Source organism: Salvelinus sp. IW2-2015, unplaced genomic scaffold, assembly GCF_002910315.2.
Source record: "Salvelinus sp. IW2-2015 unplaced genomic scaffold, ASM291031v2 Un_scaffold16571, whole genome shotgun sequence".
NCBI lineage: Eukaryota > Metazoa > Chordata > Actinopteri > Salmoniformes > Salmonidae > Salvelinus > Salvelinus sp. IW2-2015.
The window spans coordinates 186068-206981 of NW_019957651.1; the positions used below are offsets into that span (position 1 = coordinate 186068).

General features: G+C 40.7%; 1 protein-coding gene and 1 long non-coding RNA gene across 2 annotated transcripts in view; one reads left to right on the plus strand and one right to left on the minus strand.

Moving 5' to 3' along the window:
- Positions 1-20697, plus strand: part of LOC112080901 (uncharacterized) — a 42868-nt gene extending 22171 nt beyond the window's left edge. Inside the window, exons 2-3 of the long non-coding RNA XR_002896260.2 lie at positions 20326-20391; positions 20596-20697. This is a non-coding gene — a long non-coding RNA (uncharacterized lncRNA). The remainder of the gene's footprint in view (positions 1-20325; positions 20392-20595) is intronic.
- LOC112080900 (C-X-C motif chemokine 9) lies at positions 5862-9946 on the minus strand. The gene is made up of 4 exons (XM_024146830.2): positions 9839-9946; positions 9437-9566; positions 9003-9086; positions 5862-7692 (listed from the first exon to the last, which is right to left on the minus strand). Exons 1-4 carry the CDS (start codon positions 9900-9902, stop codon positions 7557-7559), a joined length of 414 nt encoding a protein of 137 aa, XP_024002598.1. The 5' UTR covers positions 9903-9946; the 3' UTR covers positions 5862-7556.
- Positions 20698-20914: the final 217 nt, after the last annotated feature.

Sequence of the window (20914 nt, forward strand, 5' to 3'; positions counted from 1 at the left end):
GAATATGCAAATAAGCCAATAGGCCCGAGGAGTAGACTACATTGTCTAATTCTTTGTATGGTAATAATCATTTGTTTTATTTTGTAAAGTGGTGTTTTGCATCATACAACACAATACAATGCAATTGACAGTCACCTATTTGGCCCGTGGTGTTACAGACCAAGTAAATGACAAGCACTTCATAAATCTTCATTAGGGATAGGCGTAAATCATGCAGCGCCTTGTGTCACGATCGCAGATTTTAGAGAAACAACAAATGTCGGTACATATAAGTCTTATATTGGCTGAAAGCTGAAATTCTTGTTAATATAACTGCATTGTTCAATTTACAGTAGCTATTACTGCGATATAACACGATATAACAGAGATAACATGAAGTGTCGTTTTGTTAGATAAAATCCCTTTTCATTTCCTAAAAAGGTCCATAAAGCATGCATGATCGATTTTGTATTTCCACTCGTTCAATTTGCAAAGAAAGGAATCTGTGAAAATCTAACCCTAAACGTTGTTTCAACCAGTCAAATCACATTCATATGTATTCCTCAGAGATCCTAGAACGTAACCAGACTTCACTACATCATTAGGGGTATAGTATATCCTATAGGACACCAAATTTGGTCAGAGAGCGACGCCTCTATGGCACGCCGATGACGCGGGCGGTCTTCACTTGATCGACTCTAACTTTTTCAAATAAGCACCAATCGGAGTCAAACAAAGCTAGCTAGATAGCCAATGAGCTGGGATTTACCTGTTGCAAAATGTAGCTGCTAACCTTTTGCAACGGCATGCCTTTTCCTTTTGGACAAAAATTATAACAATATTATGAAGTTATGAAAACTGGTTGTTTTGAAAATGTTGAACTTATAACATGGCTACTAATACTGGAAAAGCTAAATCAAAGTCCAAGTATACAGATTTGACGATATCGTTGCAGAAAAATGTAAAATGAATGCAAATGTCTCCTTCACGATTTGGGCAAATCGATGCAGTTTAAGAAAGAGTTAAGAAAATATTTACCAAATAAACTAAAGTAAAAAATAATAAAACTTAACACAATAAAATAACAATAACGAGGCCATATACAGGGGGTACCGGTACCGAGTCAATGGCACGGGTACAGGTTAGTCTAGGTAATTTGTACATGTAGGTAGGGGTAAAGTGAGTATGCATAGATAATAAACAGCGAGTAGCAGCAGTGTAAAAACAAAGAGGGCGAGAGGTCAATGCAAACAGTCCGGGTGGATATTTGATGAATTGTTCAGCAGTCTTATGGCCTGGGGGTAGTATATAGGCCTAGTATATAGGTCCTGGATGACAGGAAGCTTGGCCGCAGTGATGTACTGGGCCGTACGCACTAACCTCTGTAGAGCCTTACGGTTGGATACCAAGTAGTTGCCATACCAGGCGGTGATGCAACCGGTCAGGATACTCTCGATGATGCAGCTGTAGACATTTTTGAGGATCTGGGGACCCATGCCAAATCTTTTCAGTCTCCTGAGGTGGAAAATGTGTTGTTGTGCCCTCTTCACGACTGTCTTCGTGTGTTTGGACCATGATAGTTTGTTGGTAATGTGGACACCAAGGAACTTGAAACTCTCTACCTGCTCCACTACAGCCCCTTCGATATGAATGGGGGCATGTTCGGTCCGCCTTTTCCTGTCGTCCACGATCAGCTCCTTTGTCTTGCTCACATTGAGGGAAAGGTTGTTGTCCTGGCACCACACTGCCAGGTCTCTGACCTCCTCCCTATAGACTGTCTCATCGTTGTCGTTAATCAGGCCTACCACTGTTGTGTCATCAGCAAACTTAATGATGGTGTTGGAGTTGTGTTTGGCCACTCGGTCGTGGGTGAACAGAGAGTACAGAAGGGGACTAAGCACGCACCCCTGAGGGGCCTCAGTGGCAATACATTTATAAAATCAAAAGCTTACCTTGACTTGGAAGACTTCCAGTGATGGATAGCCATAGCCAGCTAGCTAACATAGCATCTCTCTCTGTTTGAGCTGGGTGTTTGAGTAGGCTGTATTTGCTAGCTAAGTAAAGTAAGTGAAAATAATACTAAATATGGCTAGCTCACTCTCTCTGCATTCCAAACACGCAAAAGACACCCTCTCCCCTCAGTCCTGAAATTAAGTGGACACTTCTGATGACGTATGATGAGTTGAGACTTGCAGGGCAAGGGGCGAGAGAATAATGTGTTAATTTTAAATGGACACCCTTGCCCGGAAATTCGTCACTCGTTCGTCCCACGGTTGTGTTCAGTCATCATGGAACCACCAGGAGGTGTTGTGTGTGCTTTATATACACTACAGTCAATTATGATTGACAATGCATCCGCAGACATTGAATACTAGCCACCCGACGATATCAGGTCAATTGAAAATTACAATGTGAAGTCAGGGAAAGTTATATGGATAACCAAACAAAAATAGAATTACTTGTAAGATACGTGTTTGTGACGTAGGGTTGCACATTTTGGGGAATATTCATAGACCTTTTTGTGGCAATTAACGGGAATATATGGGAATTAACGGGAATATATGGGAATTAACAGAAATATATACAAATTAATATTATTACCATTTAAATGTAGATTTGTAGAGATTTTTGCATTGGATATATGTACCATATTGTATGGAGACAGAAACATAAACCTTTTACCTTATCATAAGTAGACATAATTGCTAATTATTAAATCCTTCCAATAGAAATTTAAAAAACAATTTAGTTACGAATTGAACTGAATTAAAAGAGATGACTGTTCACATGGGATGATTTCACTGAACAACAAAAGAAAGGGAATATTGAAGGATCCCTAATGATCCTTCGCATCTCCCAGTCCCTACCGCTGAAAAACATCCCCACAGCAGGATGCTGCCACCACCATGCTTCAACGTAGGCATGGTGCCAGGTTTCCTCCAGACGGGATGCTTGGCATTCAGGCCAAAGAGTTCCATCTTGGTTTCATTAGACCAGAGAAACTTGTTTCTTGGTGGTTTAAACGTCTTCCATTTAAGAATGATGGAGGCCACTGTGTTCTTGGGGACCTTCAATGCTGCAGAAATGTCTTTGTACCCTTCCCAAGATCTGTGCCTCGACACAATCCTGTCTCGGGGCTCTATGGACAATTCCTTCAACCTCATAGCTTGGTTTTTGCTCTGACATGCACTGTCAACTTTGGGACCTTATATAGACAGGTGCGTGCCTTTCCAAATCATGTCCAGTCAATTGAATTTATCACAGGTGGACTCCAATCAAGTTGTAGAACCATCTCAAGGATGATCAATGGAAACAGGATGCACCTGAGTTCAATTTCAAAGGGTCTGAATACTTATGTAAATAAGGTATTTCAGTTTTTATTTTGTATACATTTCCAAAAATGGCTAACAACCTGTTTTCGCTTTGTAGATTGATGAGAAAAATAAATATTTKATCGATTTTTGAATGAGGCTGTAACGAAAACAAAATTGGGAAAAAGGGAAGGGGTCTGAATACTTTCTGAATGCACTGATAAGACAAATAAAAACGTGTTTAAGTGAAAGGTCTAAGGTCTTCAAGTGGTTACATACCTCTCCAAAGTGTAGACAGTTCCTAAGTCATTTCAATGTACTTTTATGACTCAGAGAAGAGTCTTCAACTATAAGGTGCTTTTTTGAGCTCTGCTAGCTTTGCCGTTGAGGAACTACAGCAAGTTCAGTTGCAGTTGTTTTGTTTGGAACACAGTCCTGCATCCCTGCTATCACACTATTACTATTGTTGTTTACGCAATCCAAATCGCAATCTGAGTCAGATGGGTATCATTTCAAAGCTTGTTCTGTGGCCAACATGACTAGTTAACTGATAAAATACGGTCTTACACTGTTAGGCTTTCACAAGGCAATTCAGAGAAGCAGATCGTAATTTTGGTGTGCATAGAAGAGGGTCATGAATGCATTCAGATGCGTGGTCCTTGGAAAATGTTATTCACAATACAACAAACAGGCTCATTGTGTTCAGGACACCCCAGGTTATGACGCCATGTCATCTTGTAACTGTACATCAAARATAGTGATCATAAACATTAACACTTACATGAGTTTTATGATATGGAAATGTGAAGTGCACATTTGGACTCACAAGTGTTTGTCCTGCTTGTATGACATCAAAGCAGTATTGATTATAATCCTCAATATCTCATTTTTCAAAATACATCGAGTCCTCGTAATTTACAGCATTTCCCTCACTCAGACAACCAATTTTTGGGGCAATAGTTACCCATTCAGCGGGAGGGATGGGGGCAACTTCTTGTCGCACACAGTGCTCAAGTTCAGAACGTCTCTCAGTTAATACTCATACAGAGCTGTGATGCAGAGACCCTGAACTCTGACCTCGTGTTTATCATGATTCTGTACAGCCACTGCGTTCCAATTTAGGCACTTAGGTCTAAATCAGTCATTTTCAACTTGTGTACGGGTACGAGTGTAAGGCTACCTTATAGACGTATTAGACACCAGAGCTGGTCGCAGGGATGGCTAATTCAATCTCCACTGAGTTAAGTAAACCTGCTTTTAGMTTTTTTTGCACCTTGCTTGTGTCATGGTCTCCAGGCTCTCTAAAGTTGGAGGAATTGGTGCCTCTGGGGGAATTCAAAAGGCTGATTTGAGGACCTTTTTCCTGATTTAAAGAAAATCTATTCTATAATTGTGTTTTTCTTTTCGTGTATTGATGTGAATATCGATGTGTACATTGATATGTTTACAGGGTTCACCTGTGGAAGAGACCTGGGTCTCAGCATGACTCTGTCGAAGGAAAGGTTCAATAGAAAATGTCTGTGTTTTTCCATAGCTCAGCCAGTGTAACTTTCTCTGTTCTGCCTTGATTCTATGTGAACTCTCTCAGAGACAGGTAGAAACACTAAAACACCTGCTGCCATGTGCCATGGTGTGGATGTGACCAACTGGGTTTGAACCAAGGTCTTCAGCACCTCACAAAAAGTCAAGTTTGGGCATTAGCTTGGGGAGATAACAAAAGTCTTCCGGTCTAATCACACATGCGCATGACAGTCACTTATTCAGGACAATAAAACCAGAATCATTTATAGAAGATGTTTGGTTGTGGATATGTGTGTTGTAAAATATTTAGCATTTGTAATGATATTTGATGTGTAATATTTACTTTCCTGCTGTAGCTGATATGAGATTCTAGTTGATTAACAATAGGAGGTTCCTTCATGGAAACAGATAGTCTATTACATAATTCTTCACTGTATCACGACTCAGGATATGACCCAGATGCAGACACAGGAGGCGGATGGTTCAGTTCTCAGATAATCTATTATAACACGGGGAGCAGGCAAAGGGCAGGTCGAGGACAGGCAGAGGTTTGTAACCAGACCAGAGTCCGACAGGTACTGGACGGCAGACAGGGTCAGGGCAGGCAGCAGTTCATAAACCAGTTCAGAATCAGGCAGGTACAGAATGGCAGGCAGGCTCAGGGCAGGCAGAAAGTTTGAACCGGAAAAGTACGAAACAAAGAAACTAGAGTGCAGGGAAAACCAGGAAACATGCTGGGACGACCTGACAATAGAAGARGAACTGGCAACAGAAAAACAGAAAACGCAGGTATAAATACACAGTGGAAAATGGGACACCTGGTGGGGGGTGGAGACGAGCTCTAGACAGGTGAAACGGATCAGGGTGTGACACAGTGAGAGAAAGAGGGGGGTTGGAGAAAGAGAGGGAGTTTTTGGAGAGTGAGAAAAAGAGAGAGGGACTGATAATAACAGAATAGGCTCCCAAGTCAGAACTACAGGAACAGGTTACTATACCTGTTATAATGACTGTAGAAAACAAGAACATATTGAACAACACTCAGTCACTGCATCAGTTTTAATATTTATTACAAAACACCTTGAAAAAGTAGAAAAGCATTAGAAATAGCAACATAGATACCAACAGTGTTTACAATAAACAGTTAGAAACAACAATGTCTGTAACCGAACATAATGATACATTAATGATATTCATTCAACACATTTGTATGTGCTGTCTCAAATCAAATTGTATTTGTCACATACACATGGTTAGCAGATGTTAATGCRCGTGCTTCTAGTTCCGACAACGCAGTAATAACCAACGAGTAATCTAACCTAACAATTCCAGTCTGTAGTGCCTCTGTTGTCTGTAGAACCTCTGTCCATAGTTTCACTGGTGTCTGAATGAACAAGAATCAGGGCTTACGGGCCGGTWMGTACTTCCAAAAAAAAGTCTAAATAAAAAGTGACATGCAACCCCCCAAAAAATATGTTGTCTGAATCTAAGTATTGTTTTTGACCAAGTGTGCATGCGTCAAGTCCACCTCTCCTGCACCTTCAATAAAACCACTCATTACTGCCACGCACAGGTCGGCTGATCCAGCTGCAGGAACGTCATGTCAATCTGTTGTTTCACCCGCGCTACACGGAATGCAATAATATTTCATGCAAGTCAATTAAGTAGACCATATAGGGTATGTTTGATGTACAGTACATCTTTCCCCAGGCRTTTATWGCCTATCGTCTAGTTAGGCCATAACGGCAGTAATGACAATAGTTGCTCAGCGAAACTCCATTTTTTTGGTAAGTACCAAACGTATTTTGTCATTATTAAGCTTGAAAAGCTGGTGAATGGCAAGTTGAATGGCTGCTTCCTAGGCTTAAAGGACAATCGCCATATTCAACATCTCCTGTAAACCCAGATTCTGGTTCAGTGTCTGTAGTGCCTCTGGTGTCTGTAGTTTCTCTGGTGTCTGTAGTTTGTCATCTGGTGTCTGTAGTTGGTAGTGCCTCTGGTACCAGTGCCTCTGGTGTCTGTAGTTTGTCATCTTGGTGTCTGTAGTTGGTAGTGCCTCTGGTACCAGTGCCTCTGGTGTCGGTAGTTTGTCATCTGGTGTCTGTAGTTTGTCATCTGGTGTCTGTAGTTGGTAGTGCCTCTGGTACCAGTGCCTCTGGTGTCGGTAGTTTGTCATCTGGTGTCTGTAGTTTGTCATCTGGTGTCTGTAGTTGGTAGTGCCTCTGGTACCAGTGCCTCTGGTGTCGTAGTTTGTCATCTGGTGTCTGTAGTTTGTCATCTGGTGTCTGTAGTTGGTAGTGCCTCTGGTACCAGTGCCTCTGGTGTCGGGAGTTGTCATCTGGTGTCTGTAGTTTGTCATCTGGTGTCTGTAGTTGGTAGTGCCTCTGGTACCAGTGCCTCTGGTGTCGTGTTTTGTCATCTGGTGTCTGTAGTTTGTCATCTGGTGTCTGTAGTTGGTAGGGCCTCTGGTACCAGTGCCTCTGGTGTCGGTAGTTTGTCATCTGGTGTCTGTAGTTTGTCATCTGGTGTCTGTAGTGGTAGTGCCTCTGGTACCAGTGCCTCTGCGTGTCGGTAGTTTGTCATCTGGTGTCTGTAGTTTGTCATCTGGTGTCTGTAGTTGGTAGTGCCTCTGGTACCAGTGCCTCTGGTGTCTGTAGTGCCTCTGGTGTATTGGTCTGGTCTAGGGTTAGTGTAAACTAGCTAGAACACTACAGTACTGGTTAGAACGGACAGGTATTGGCTCTGTGGTCACCCTATGGCAGGGATTGGTGTTTCCCTTCTTTTGCTCTCTTTAGATTGTCCCCTGTGTTTCCTCTGTTTCTGTCCTCGTTTCCCCTGCCCTCTCCTCCTTCTCAGACAACTCTTCTTATCCAATCCGCTGGTTCTGAGAGAAAGAGAATATACATGGATATGTTTAGTACACAGAGGGAGGTAGAGAGAAAAAGAGAGAGGGGAAATGGAGAGAGATGTGATAGATAGAGGGAAAGTGGAGAGAGAGAAACAGAGAGAGACTAGCTGAACAAAGGGATCCTTTGTATCACAAACTGTTGACAGAATTTTAGGATCTGAATCACAGTCGAACTGAAACTAACGAGTCAATTTTATCAAACCCACATGACCGTATTTACTCTGCAGCACACTGTATACATGCTTATTTTTGCCAAACTTTTAGTCAACTAAAATCGCAAACCAGCCTTGCGTTCAGCAACCTTTGCTACATTGTGTTGCCAAATTGGTTAGACATTCTAGATTGTCTTTTGGAAGTATGCCATATATCTACCCACTTACAGAAAAGTACAGTAACATATGCTGAAGTGAACCCAGCTAGCACATAACGTTCTGAAATCCATATGTTTCTTAGGTCTTGGTGAGACTGAGCGCGTCCTTGCGTATGGTTATTTTCCATACAAACTTCCCACAACTTTCTGGGAATGGTGCAGGATACTTGCTTGGCTTTGTAACATTCTCAGCACATTATTTTCTTGGTATTTCATTACTTTAACAGAACATTTCCTAGAAGTTCGAACATGGTTACATTTACAATTTTGGGTAATGTTCTAGGAACGTTCTCCAACTGGTTTGACATAGGGAATGTTCTCAAATAGTTCCGAGAATCTTAAGAGACAACGTGCTTCTGTGGGAATTTCAGTAGTTCAGAATGGCGTTTTCTGCAGGGTTTCCTCACTGTTCTATTTAAAGTCATGTTCTCAGAACATTAAGAAAACTTTCCGTAAAAAACACAAGAATGCATTAGTAGCGTTCAAAGAATGTTATTTAAAAACATATCCATTCCGTTCTCAGCGTCAACAAAACTCTGTCAAGTGTTAATAAAAGTCTTATTGAAACATTCAATAAAAAGTTTAAGGATGTTATTCAAAATCCTTCAAATAACCTATAATTTCCGTTCTCAGAATGTTAATAAAACCTCTCAGGAAAACGGCCAGGGAAACATAGTAAAACGTTCTCAGAACCTCCCTGCAACCTAAAAATATAAGTTCCCAGAACAGGTTACATTTTCTGTTCCGTTCTCAGAACGTTTCAGTTTTACCGGTCAGGAAACGTACTGTATGGTTTTGTTCCCAGAAACAATGGGAAACCAAAAGCCTACGTTCCCACAACTTCCAAGGAACCAAATGTGCTAGCTGGGAAGTAAAGTGAAGTAATTAAAGTACTGGATGTTAAAATGTCTCTTACTTCTTCCAGCAGCGCAGCAGTTGTTTTCCCAGTGGTCCCGTTGGATTCACACACACAGGCTCACTGGTCCTCTCCATGACCACTCTACAACACAGCGAGAGACACACAGTTAACACACACACAAACACAGGGACACAGACATAATCATTACACACACACACTGTCATGACACAACACGAGGAGGAAACGCATGCTTTAATCACACACATACACTCATACCCACTGGGCACAGACATCAATTCAACATCTATTCCACGTTGGTTCAAGGTAATTTCATTGAAATGCCGTGGAAACAATGTTGATTCAACAAGTGTGTGCCTCGTGGGTCGTTACTTTAAATAGCTTTGAGGTTAAAAACCTTTTACGATACTATAGCTTGTCTGTGTGCGTGCACATGTCTGGGTGTGGGCCGTTGTGTGTGGTCGGATACTTACATGATTTGGTCTGTGTTGCAGGTGAGGCCTTTGAGTGTGACTTTGAGGTCAGACAGGGGTCCGCTGACAGTTGTCTTTGTGTCATAACACTCACACCTCCCTGGAACAAACTGCCCCTCACCTTTACCCACTGTAGAGACGGGCACGGAAACAGCAAATGGTGATTCAAGTGAAATTCCTCATGTCATCATGTCACACACAGTTTAACTCTCATTACACCACGTGGGAAAATAATATTCCAGAAAATCAGATTAGAGTTTGAATGCAAACTCAAGTTACTCTAGTTACTATTCAGCCCACAGAGTACCGACCAACAGACAGACTGACTCACAATCACAATGTTGCTTATACAAACTTTAACCCAACCTGTGTGTGTAAGGTCCGCGTGTGTAAGGTTATTACCTGTAAGCAGTAGGCAGTAAAGTGACAGACTCGCCAGCAGGTAGACAGACAGGACAGAGTTCATATTTCAACTGAGAACTGAAGTGAGCAGTAGAGCTGCCTGAGCCTCCTTTATGTATCCACACACACTCCGCCCCCTAATGGCCTCATCTGGGGTTTCCCTTTCTCCCTTTCAGCGAAAGTATATATGAGTATGTATAAGCTGAAAGATGAAGCCTAAGTGTTGTTGTCCAATAGTTAACTCCAATGACGAGAGGGGTGGTAGGGTTAGGGGAAAATAGTGAAGGAAAATATTTATATATATATATTTTTTGTTTTAAACATTTTATGGAATCATGTAGTAAGCAAAAAAAAGTTAAACAAATCAAAATATATTTTAGATTTTAGATTCTTCAAAGTAGCCACACTTTGCCTTGATGACAGCGTTGCACACTCTTGGCATTCTCTCAACCAGCTTCACCTGGAATTTTTCCAACGGACTTGAAGGAATTCCCACAAATGTTGAGCACTTGTTGGCTGCTTTTCCTTCACTCATCCCAAACCATCTCAATTGGGTTGAGGATGGGTGATTGTATTTACCCAAGTTCTTGCTCAACTCCGGGACAACCCACCAGCTGTTTTTTTTTTGCCTACTGCAGGACTCTAGTGCGATAGGAGAGAGACGGACTGAAACATTCAAACCTCAATTAATTTACAAAATGATAGTCTAATAGCTCAGCTAGGTGTGAAAAATCCCCCAATTTCTTACCACAGTTTAGACTACGGATAGATGCTGTGGTCAATCAGAGTTGAGTCATATTGTGAAGTGTAGCCTAATGGCCAAAAAAGGGCAAACTTGCAATGTACTCGATGCTTAACTAGTCTAAAGTTTTACATTTCTAACTCAATATCACAGACCAGATTTTCTGTAACGAAAAATGCATCAACATCCTACAAATATATAAATGTATTATAATCCACATAATAATTCAAACAAAATTGGCTGTAGCGAGAGGAGAGACTGCATGCTAAAGACAATCAGAAAGAATGTGTCTTGAACCCTGCGTTTATAATATAACTTATTTTGAACGAAAGCCAGGAATGAGTGAGTCACAGCCCTCTGCTTTTCCTGCTTCTGTTGCCTGTTTGACTGTTTGTTTAATATCCTACTTGATTCTATGATCACCAAGCCTCATGCCACCGCAAAATGTTGGACAAAGCAATTTCGCAAATCCAGCTGTTTTTAAAAACTTTGCTATGCTGTATTAAAAGGCTTTATCATTTTTTTAAATTAGAACAGACTTTTTGGTATTACTTATACTTTTGTAGTATCGTTTACACTGGTCCAAACTAGCAGATACATTATATTGTAATCTAACAGCACCTGTTTGTCATGCAACAGCATCTCTTTCGGTTTTGACATTGGTTTTACATGAGGCCTAATTCACATTATATCCTAAAAATAATTATCCACTAGACTAATAATGAAAATGTTCCTTTCGATTATTTAATTAACCTATATCATGTTATTTCAAGTTATCCCTTTGGAGCACATGCACAAGTCATTTGTAGTTGTTGAACAGGAGTGACCAAATGTATTACAATTGAATTTGAATGAACTGAATGATGAGGATGAAGAAGAAGAGGAGAGTTTTTGAATTTAGAACAATAGCGTAAGAATTGCGCACACTCAAAAAAATACACTTTTTTTCTACTTTGACTGTAACTGGACCGTAACTTTTTACTTATGAAAACTGTTGTAACACTGTAAGGCTTTTATTCTAAGAGAAACCAAAATGCTCTGTTATATTCCATTATAGTCTTAAAATATATGTGTTGACTGAATATACGCAGGTGATGTACGCTAAATTAGCAAGTTGATGGCGAAGCCATAAAGCCCCCGCTACTAAGCACAAAAAATATAAATTAAGGTTTCACATATTTTCAAGACCTGATATATTTAATGTGGGAGTTTTATTTATTACATTTACTTGTGGAATGTTACCGAATAGATAACAACAATAGAAAGAATAATCTGGTGGCATTGGTGGAGTGTCAGGCGGAGAATGGAGTGGAAGTGCACTGTACTGTAAGTACACAACAACGCTGTGGGCCAGGTGTAAATGGTTTAGTAGCCTTTCCAATAAATTGGAATACAAAAGAAGCCATCCACCCTTGATGGGCTATCAACAGGACAATAGACTCTTGCCGAGTTTAGGTACTTTAAATGTATTAATGGATGTTTGCAAGGCATGCTACTTCTCCCATCTCTTTGCATAGCCCACCACATGCACTGTTTTCTAACCACAGCTGGATGGATCCATAACACATTACAATGGGAATAAATATCACTGAATGACAGAAATATTTGAAATAAAGTAGGCTAATGCAATTGAAGGCAATTGTTGCTTACTGAAACACCCAGAGTCATCCAATTGTTGTACTAGGATTTGAAGCAATAGCCTACCCGCGTGTGGTCAACTATTTCCGCACCGTTTCGCTCTGCTTTGAGACCAGCATGTTGACTGGTCTTCATAAATCAAATCAGATTTTATTTTCACTGAATCTCTGTTTGGGTATTGGTTAGCCTACAATTAGGGTATAGAAATACAATTAGGGAATAGAAACACCATAATATTAATCATTTTAATTAAGCTACATTTCTAACAGTGTAAACAGCACAACAAATACAATAATAATTTACAAACAAATTATAATCCATCCCATATAGTCTGTTATGACAAAAAAAAGGTTTTAAAGTCTCAAGTACAGCCAATATTAAAAACAGTCAAATGCATTTGTGAATTCAATCACTTTAGCCGACATGTTGCAGTTAATTAATTGTTTAATTATTCAAGGCTCCCTTTGTTATTTAGTTTTATAACTAAAATGCTTGACTGTATTTAAAGACACGGATGACTTGTATGCTGTGTGATGACATGCACAAATGAATGAATGATTGATTGATATCCTGTATATTGAAGTAAGCCTTTATGCCAATAAGTAAGTTATAAAACAGCTACAGTAAGCAGGACTGTTAGGCCTACAGCTCCATGTCATTTCAATAACTTAGCTTCTCAACGATGCATGTGTCTGTGCCTGTGTTTCTTCTCCCCATCTTAGCTAATGTTGTATTCATATGTTTTGACCATGACAGTTTACAATCCATGGTTACTCCAAGCCGTTTAGTCACCTCAACTTGCTCAATTTCCACATTATTCATTACAATATTTAGTTTTGGGAATATATTTATTTGGGACAAATCATTAGTGAATGATTTGTCCCAAATACAATGCTTTTAGTTTTTGAAATATTTAGGACTAACTTATTCCTTGCCACCCATTCTGAAACGGACTGCAGCTTTAACCTTTCTGAACCACCCATCCCGGATCCGGGATAATTGTCATCAGCAACGCTGAATAGCATAGCGTAGCATAGCGCCACAGGTAAATAATATTACTAGAAAATATTCATATTCATGAAATCACAAGTGCAATATTGCAAAACACAGCTTAACCTTTTGTTAATCCACCTGCCGTCTCAGATTTTGAAATTATGCTTTACAGCGAAAGCAATACAAGCGTTTGTGTAAGTTTATCGATCGCTCGACAAAACAATAAGTACACTTAGCATCAGGTAACTTGGTCAAGAAAATCAGAAAAGCAATCAAATTAATCGTTTACCTTTGATGATCTTCGGATGTTTTCACTCACGAGACTCCCAGTTAGACAACAAATGTTCCTTTTGTTCCCTAAAGATATTTTTTATATCCAAATACCTCCGTTAGTTTGGTGCGTTATGCCCAGGAATCCACCGGAAAGAGCGGTCACGACAACGCAGACAAAAATTCCAAATTATATCCATAATGTCCACAGAAACATGTCAAATGTTTTTTATAATCCATCCTCAGGGTGTTTTTCAAATATCTATTCGATAATATATCAACCGGGACAGTTGGCTTTTCACTAGGACCGGGAGTAACAATGGCCGCCTTTCTCTTTTGCGCACAACTCACTCTGAGAGCCCCCACCTATCCACTTACGCAATGTGGTCGTTCACGCTCATTCTTCAAAATAAAAGCCTGAAACTATGTCTAAAGGCTGTTGACACCTTAGGGAAGCCATAGAAAAAGGASTCTGGTTGATATCCCTTTKAATGGGCAATAGGGATGCATAGGAACAGAGAGGMTTCAAAAACAGGGGCACTTCCTGATTGGATTTTCCTCAGGTTTTAGCCTGCAATATCAGTTCTGTTTAACTCAGACAAAATTTTGACAGTTTTGGAAACGTCAGAGTGTTTTCTATCCTAATCTGACAATTATATGCATATTCTAGTTTCGGGGGCTGAGAAATAGGCAGTTTCAAATGGGTACATTCTTTAGCCAAAAATGAAAATACTGCCCCCTAGCCTTAAGAAGTTTAAGTGTTGCAATCATTTTAGTTGCAGTAGTAGCTGACGTGTATAGTGTTCAGTCATCCGCATACATAGACATCCTGGCTTTACTGAATGTCCTTCACAATAAGCATGCTGAAAGTCTGTTGTCAATTTGTTTACTGTAAAATAGCATTGTATCTGGTCAAACACAATTTTTCCCAAAAGTTTACTAAGGAATGGCTGATTGGTCAACTATTTGAGCCAGTAAAGAGGGCTCTACTATTCTTAGGTACCGGAATGGCTTTTGCTTCCCTCCAGGCCTGAGGTCACACACTTTCTAGTAGGCTTAATTTGAAGATATGGCAAATAGGAATGGCAAAATCATCCGCTATTATCCAAATTCATTTTCCATCCAAGTTGGCTTGTCATTGTCAACTATTTTTTCACCTCTTCCACACTCACTTTACAGAATTCAAAATTGCAATGCTTGCCTTTCATAATTTGGTCAGATATACTTGGATGTGTAGTGTCAGTGTTTGTTGCTGGCATGTCATGCCTACATTTGCTAATCTAGCAAATGAAAAAATCATTAAAGTAGTTGGCAATATCAGTGAGTTTTGTGATGAATGAGCCATCTGATTCAATGAATGGTGGAGCTGAGTTTGCCTGTCATTCTTTGTCATTTATCTTTGTTTCATAGTGTAGTTTCTTCTTTTTATTCAGTTTAGTAACATGATTTCTCAACTTGCAGTACGTTTGCCAATCGGTTGTGCAGCCAGATTTAACCATTTTTACAGTCGTTTTCTTAATTAATGGGTCATGCTTATTGGTAACTGGGATAAGCAATTTCATAAATGTGTCAAGTGTAGCATCTGGTTGCTCCTCATTACACACCATGGACCAAATATTCTCTACATCAACAACATAGGAATCGCTACAAAACGTATTGTATGACCTCTTATACACTATATTAGGCCCAGCCTTTGGAACTTTGGTTTTCCTACGTATGGCTACTATATTGTGATCACTATGTCCGATGGATTTGGACACTGCTTTAAAACACATTTCTGCATCATTAGTAAAGATGTGATCAATACATATTGATGATTTCATTCCTGTGCTGTTTGTAAGTACCCTGGTAGGTTGACTGATAACCTGAACCAGGTTGCAGGCATTGGTTACAGTTTGAAGCTTTCTCTTGAGTGGGAAGCCTGATGAAAGCCAGTCAATATTTAAATCACCCCAAAAATATACCTCTGTTGATATCACATACATTATCAAGCATTTCAAACATATTATCCAGATACTGACTGTTAGCACTTGGTGGTCTGTAGCAGCTTCCCACAATGCTCATGTTATTTATGTTAGTGCAGGGTGAGCTGCACAGGGTGGACTTCCTACTAGTGCACACCGCCTCAGTGCTAACAGTATAACTCTGGTTTATAGACACATAATTACTGCATACATTCTCTGTGGGATCAGCAGAGGCATTGAGGGCAGTAAGAGGGACATCAATTAGGTTATTACATTGTGTCTTCCATCGCCCCTGGGATAATGTACATTTGCTGAATATTATGACAACTCAACAATCAAAACAATCAATCAATCATAATCACTAGTTATAACTACACATGGTTGATGATATTACTTGTTTATCTAGCGTGTCCTGCGTTGCATATAATCGATGCAATGCTGGGGGATGATTTAACAAAAGCGCATTTGCGAAAAAAGCACAATCGTTGGAGGACTGTACCTAACCATAAACACCAATGCCTTTCTTAAAATCAATACACAGAAGTATATATTTTTAAACCTGCATATTTAGCTAAAAGAAATTCAGGTTAGCAGGCAATATTAACCAGGTGAAATTGTCATTTCTCTTGCATTCATTGCATGCAGAGTCAGGGTATATGCAACAGTTTGGGCAGCCTGGCTCATTTCGAACTAATTTGCCAGAATTTTACGTAATTATGACATAACATTGAAGGTTGTGCAATGTAACAAGAATATTTAGACTTAGGGATGCCACCCGTTAGATAAAATACCGAACGGTTCCGTATTTCACTGAAATAATAAACGTTTTGTTTTCGAAATGATAGTGTCCTGATTCGACCATATTAATGACCAAAGGCTCGTATTTCTGTGTGTTATTATGTTACACTGGTGTCCCCCAGGGCTCTGTTCTAGGCCCTCTCCTATTCTCGCTATACACCAAGTCACTTGGCTCTGTCATATCCTCACATGGTCTCTCCTATCATTGCTATGCAGACGACACACAATTAATCTTCTTCCTTCCCCCCTCTGAATAACCAGGTGGTGAATCGCATCTCTGCATGTCTGGCAGACATATCAGTGTGGATGACGGATCACCACCTCAAGCTGAACCTCGGCAAGACGGAGCTGCTCTTCTCCCGGGAAGGACTGCCCGTTCCATGATTCTCGCCATCACGGTTGAAACTCCATGTGTGCCTCCTCCCAGAGTGCTAAGAAACCTTGGCGTGATCCTGGACAACACCCTGTCGTTCTCAACTAACATCAAGGCGTGACCCGTTCCTTGATGGTTCATGCTCTACAACATTCGCAGAGTACGACCCTGCTCACGCAGGAAGCGGCGCAGTCCTAATCCAGGCACTTGTCATCTCCCGTCAGATTACTGCAACTCGCTGTTGGCTGGGTCCCTGCCTGTGCCATTAAACCCTACAACTCATCCAGAACGCCGCAGCCCGTCTGGTCGTTCAACTTTCCAATTCTCTCACGTCACCCGCTCACTCCGCTCTCTCCAGCTGGCTTCCAGTTGAAGCTCGCATCCGCTACTAAGAACCATGGTGCTTGCCTACGGAGCTGTGAGGGGAACGGCACCTCCGTACCTTCAGGCTCTGATCAGCCCTACACCCAAACAAGGGCACTGCGTTTCATCCACCTCTGCCTGCTCGCCTCCCTACTCTGAGGAAGTACAGTTCCCGCTCAGCCCAGTCAAAACTGTTCGCTGCTCTGGCACCCAATGGTGAGACAACTCCCTCACGACGCCAGGTCAGCGGAGTCAATCACCACTTCCGGAGAACCTGAAACCCCACCTCTTTAAGGATACCTAGATAGGATAAGTAATCCTCTAACCCCCACCCCCCTTAAAATGAGTTAATGCACTATTGTAAATGGTTGTTCCACTGGATATCATAAGGTGAATGCACAATTTTGTAAGTCGCTCTGGATTAAGAGCGTCTGCTAAATGACTTAAATGTAATGTTAAATGTTATAATTAAGTCTGATTTGATAGAGCAGTCTGACTGAGCGATGGTAGAGCAGCAGGCTCGTAAGCATTCATTCAAACAGCACTTTCGTGCATTTTGCCAGCAGCTCTTCGCAAGCACAGCGCTGTTTATGACTTCAGCCATTAGCTAATGGCTGGTGTAACCGATGTGAAATGGCTAACAGTTAGCTGGGTCGCTAATAGCGTTGTTCAAACGTCACCGTCTGAGACTTGGAGTAGTTATTCCCCTTGCTCTGCAAGGGCCAGCTTTTGTGGAGCGATGGGTAACGCTGCTTCGAGTGTGGCTTGTTGTCGATGTGTGTTCCTGGTTCGAGCCAGGTAGGGGCGAGGAGAGGACGGAAGCTATACTGTTACACTGGCATATACTAAGTTTATAAGAACACTCACATAGTCAAAGGTATATGAAATACAAATGGTATATAGAGAGATAGTCTATAAATATATATTACTACACTAAAACTCTTACCTTGGAAATATTGAAGTCTCATGTTAAAAGGAACGCACCAACTTTCATATTTCTCATGTTCTGAGCAAGGACTTAAACGTTAGCTTTTTACAATGCAATATTGCACTTTACTAGTCTCCAACACTTTGTTTTTGCATTATTTAAACCAAATTGAACATGTTTCAATTATTTATTTGAGGTAAATGGATTTTTTGATGTGTATTATATTAAGTTAAAATAAGTTGTCATTTAGTATTGTTGTAATTGTATTATTACAAATACATTTTTAAAAATCGGCCGATTAATCGGTATCGGCTTTTTTGGTCCTCCAATAATCGGTATCGGTATCGGCGTTGAAAAATCATAATCGGTCGACCTCTAATCTTAACTGGAACTGAACATATTTCATGCCGAAGATTGAGGCCAGCTTTTGTATGCTAGCAACATACTGTTTGGAGAGAGAGTGGGGAGGATGAGGTAGTGGAGAGGATGATAAGGGAGTGGGGAGGTGGGTGCATGAGGTTTGGAGTTAATGGAACTGTATTTGATTTGTATGTGAACTGTACGTCCAATTACAAAAATCCTTGTTCAGTAATCATCTCACTTGTGAGCTGGCGGTGAACAATGTGGCCATTGAGGACAGCAGTGTCAATCAGATGGAAAAATATAATATTATGCCTGCTTCATGACCACCATTGCGAGGGTCAAGCTCAGAAGCCTTCACCACACCTTCCTCCCCACACAATTCATCCACACTCTCATCCAATTCTACTGAAATACTGCTCACCCCGCTTGCACTTGAGGCTACTCGCCCTCGCACCACCGTCTCCTAAGGAACTCAACTCCGCTTTCTCCTCTCTATCCATCTCCACACCATACAACCTTCTCTGTCTTTTAGCACTTTCCCTTGCCTCTTTACATCCACTGTGTGCCCATGCTATTGCTCTTGACTTTGTGGTTTAGCCTCTTCCACGCATCCGCAACATGTGGACAGCCGGCCTGCCATCCAAACAATTCCCTCGTGTTCCAGTGGTTCCTTTCTTCGACGTCCTCAACCTACGACTACGTTTCAAAACTAGCTTCCGCGACCACTAATTGGCCACACCTGATCTTTATAAGTGCTTGTTTCCTTTGAAATGGGGTCTGTTTGAATAGACTAAAATGAACAGCTTTGTATGAGTAAAAAAAATATGGCATGCTAGCTCCATCCTGGTGGTGCAGTGGACAAATTCCACGGCTAAAAAACAGAAGATCCTAGGTTAGAATCTCATTGATGCTGTCTCACAATGTCACGACTTCTTCCGAAGTCGATGCCTCTCCTTGTCCGGGCGGTGCTCGGCGGTCGACTTCACTGGTCTTCTAGCCATCATTGATCCATGTTTCATTTTCCATTGGTTTTGTCTTGTCTTCCTACACACCTGGTGTAATCCCATTCATTATATGTTGTGTATTTAACTGTTTCCCCTCATGACACACAATTAAAAGGAAATGTGTTTGCATGACTAATGCCTAAGAAAATTCATTTCCATGTGTCTTATCTGTGCTTGGAAAAAAGTCTTATTGAAACATTCAGTGAACGTTTTAAGGAAGTTGTTAAAAAAACATCCAAATAACCTTAACATTTCATTCAAAATATTCACAAGATTTAGAGAATGTTCTCAGAATGTTAATGAATTACCTTCAAATGACCTATAATTTCTATTGTCAGAATGTTAATAAAACCTCCCAGGAAAACATTCAGGGAACCATAGTAAAACGTTCTCAGAAACTCCCTGCAACCTAAAAATGTACATTCTCAGAACGTTTAAAAAACGTTCCGTTTTACCGAAGTTCCACGACTGCCAAAGAACCAAATGTGCTAGCTGGGCTCTCTTTCTCATGCTCTCGCTCACACACACACACACACCCACACCATACATGCTTTAGTCCAGACAGGTATTTACATGCAGCTATTCCCTATTTTTTCCGCATTGAGAGCTAGGTACTTCCCTGGGAAAATAGAAAAATAAGTTCCCAAGTTCCATACCATGACCATCTTGAAATGTAGCACGAAAAGTGGAAGGAGTGTTGCCTCCGGTTTCCTGTAATACACTTTCAGTCTGTAGATTGTTCAGATGAAAGTGTTAGTGTAATTCATATTCAACACGTTACTACTGTATGTGCTCTGAAATTGAGTCGATGTTTATGAAAATGTTAGTAACTACATTCATGTTGTTACAGTGTGTATATTGTACAGCGTGTATACTTTTCCCCCTACAACATCTCCATAGAACAGAAGGCTCTGGTTACGTCCCAAATTAGAATTATTGTGTTGTTTTGTTAACATAAAACTCTCTCTCTCTCTCTCTCTCTCTCTCTCTCTCTCTCTCTCTCTCTCTCTCTCTCTCTCTCTCTCTCTCTCTCTCTCTCTCTCTCATACAGCTAGGAGAGAGAGAATCTCAGAATGGCTGACTATGTGAAGCTGGATGAGGAGAAGTTTATCCCAAAGTGAGTCCTGCTGTGTGTTGGTTCTGCATATGGCCTCAGATTACGTAGGACCACATATATGTAGTCCTGTGTAATATATTTTTTTTTAATGAACTGTAACGTATACAGAGCTTCTTACTTATCCAATGTTAATTTACCAGGAGTGGAATGCATTAATACCTTCATTAACCCTGTCGATCTCTCTGATGTTGTGTTGATATTCAGGTCAGACATCTTGTCTCTGCTCAGGACCTACAACTGTTATCATGAAGGGAAGAGCTTCCAACTCAGACACAGAGAGGTAGGAGCCCTTCATATACTGGCCTGGCACATTAAATGACTCTGTCCATCAGTCACCTGTAGTAGTGGGAACTCTTTCACTTTTATCTGGAGTAGTTTACTCACCGTGCTGTAGGTAATCAGCATGTCTCATCTACACTCCCATGCTGATAAGGACTGACTAAAGGCAAAAAAATCAAATACTTTGTTCAGTTCATGTGTTGTGGTGAATAGGTTTCTAACTATTGCATTGTAAATCAGTAGA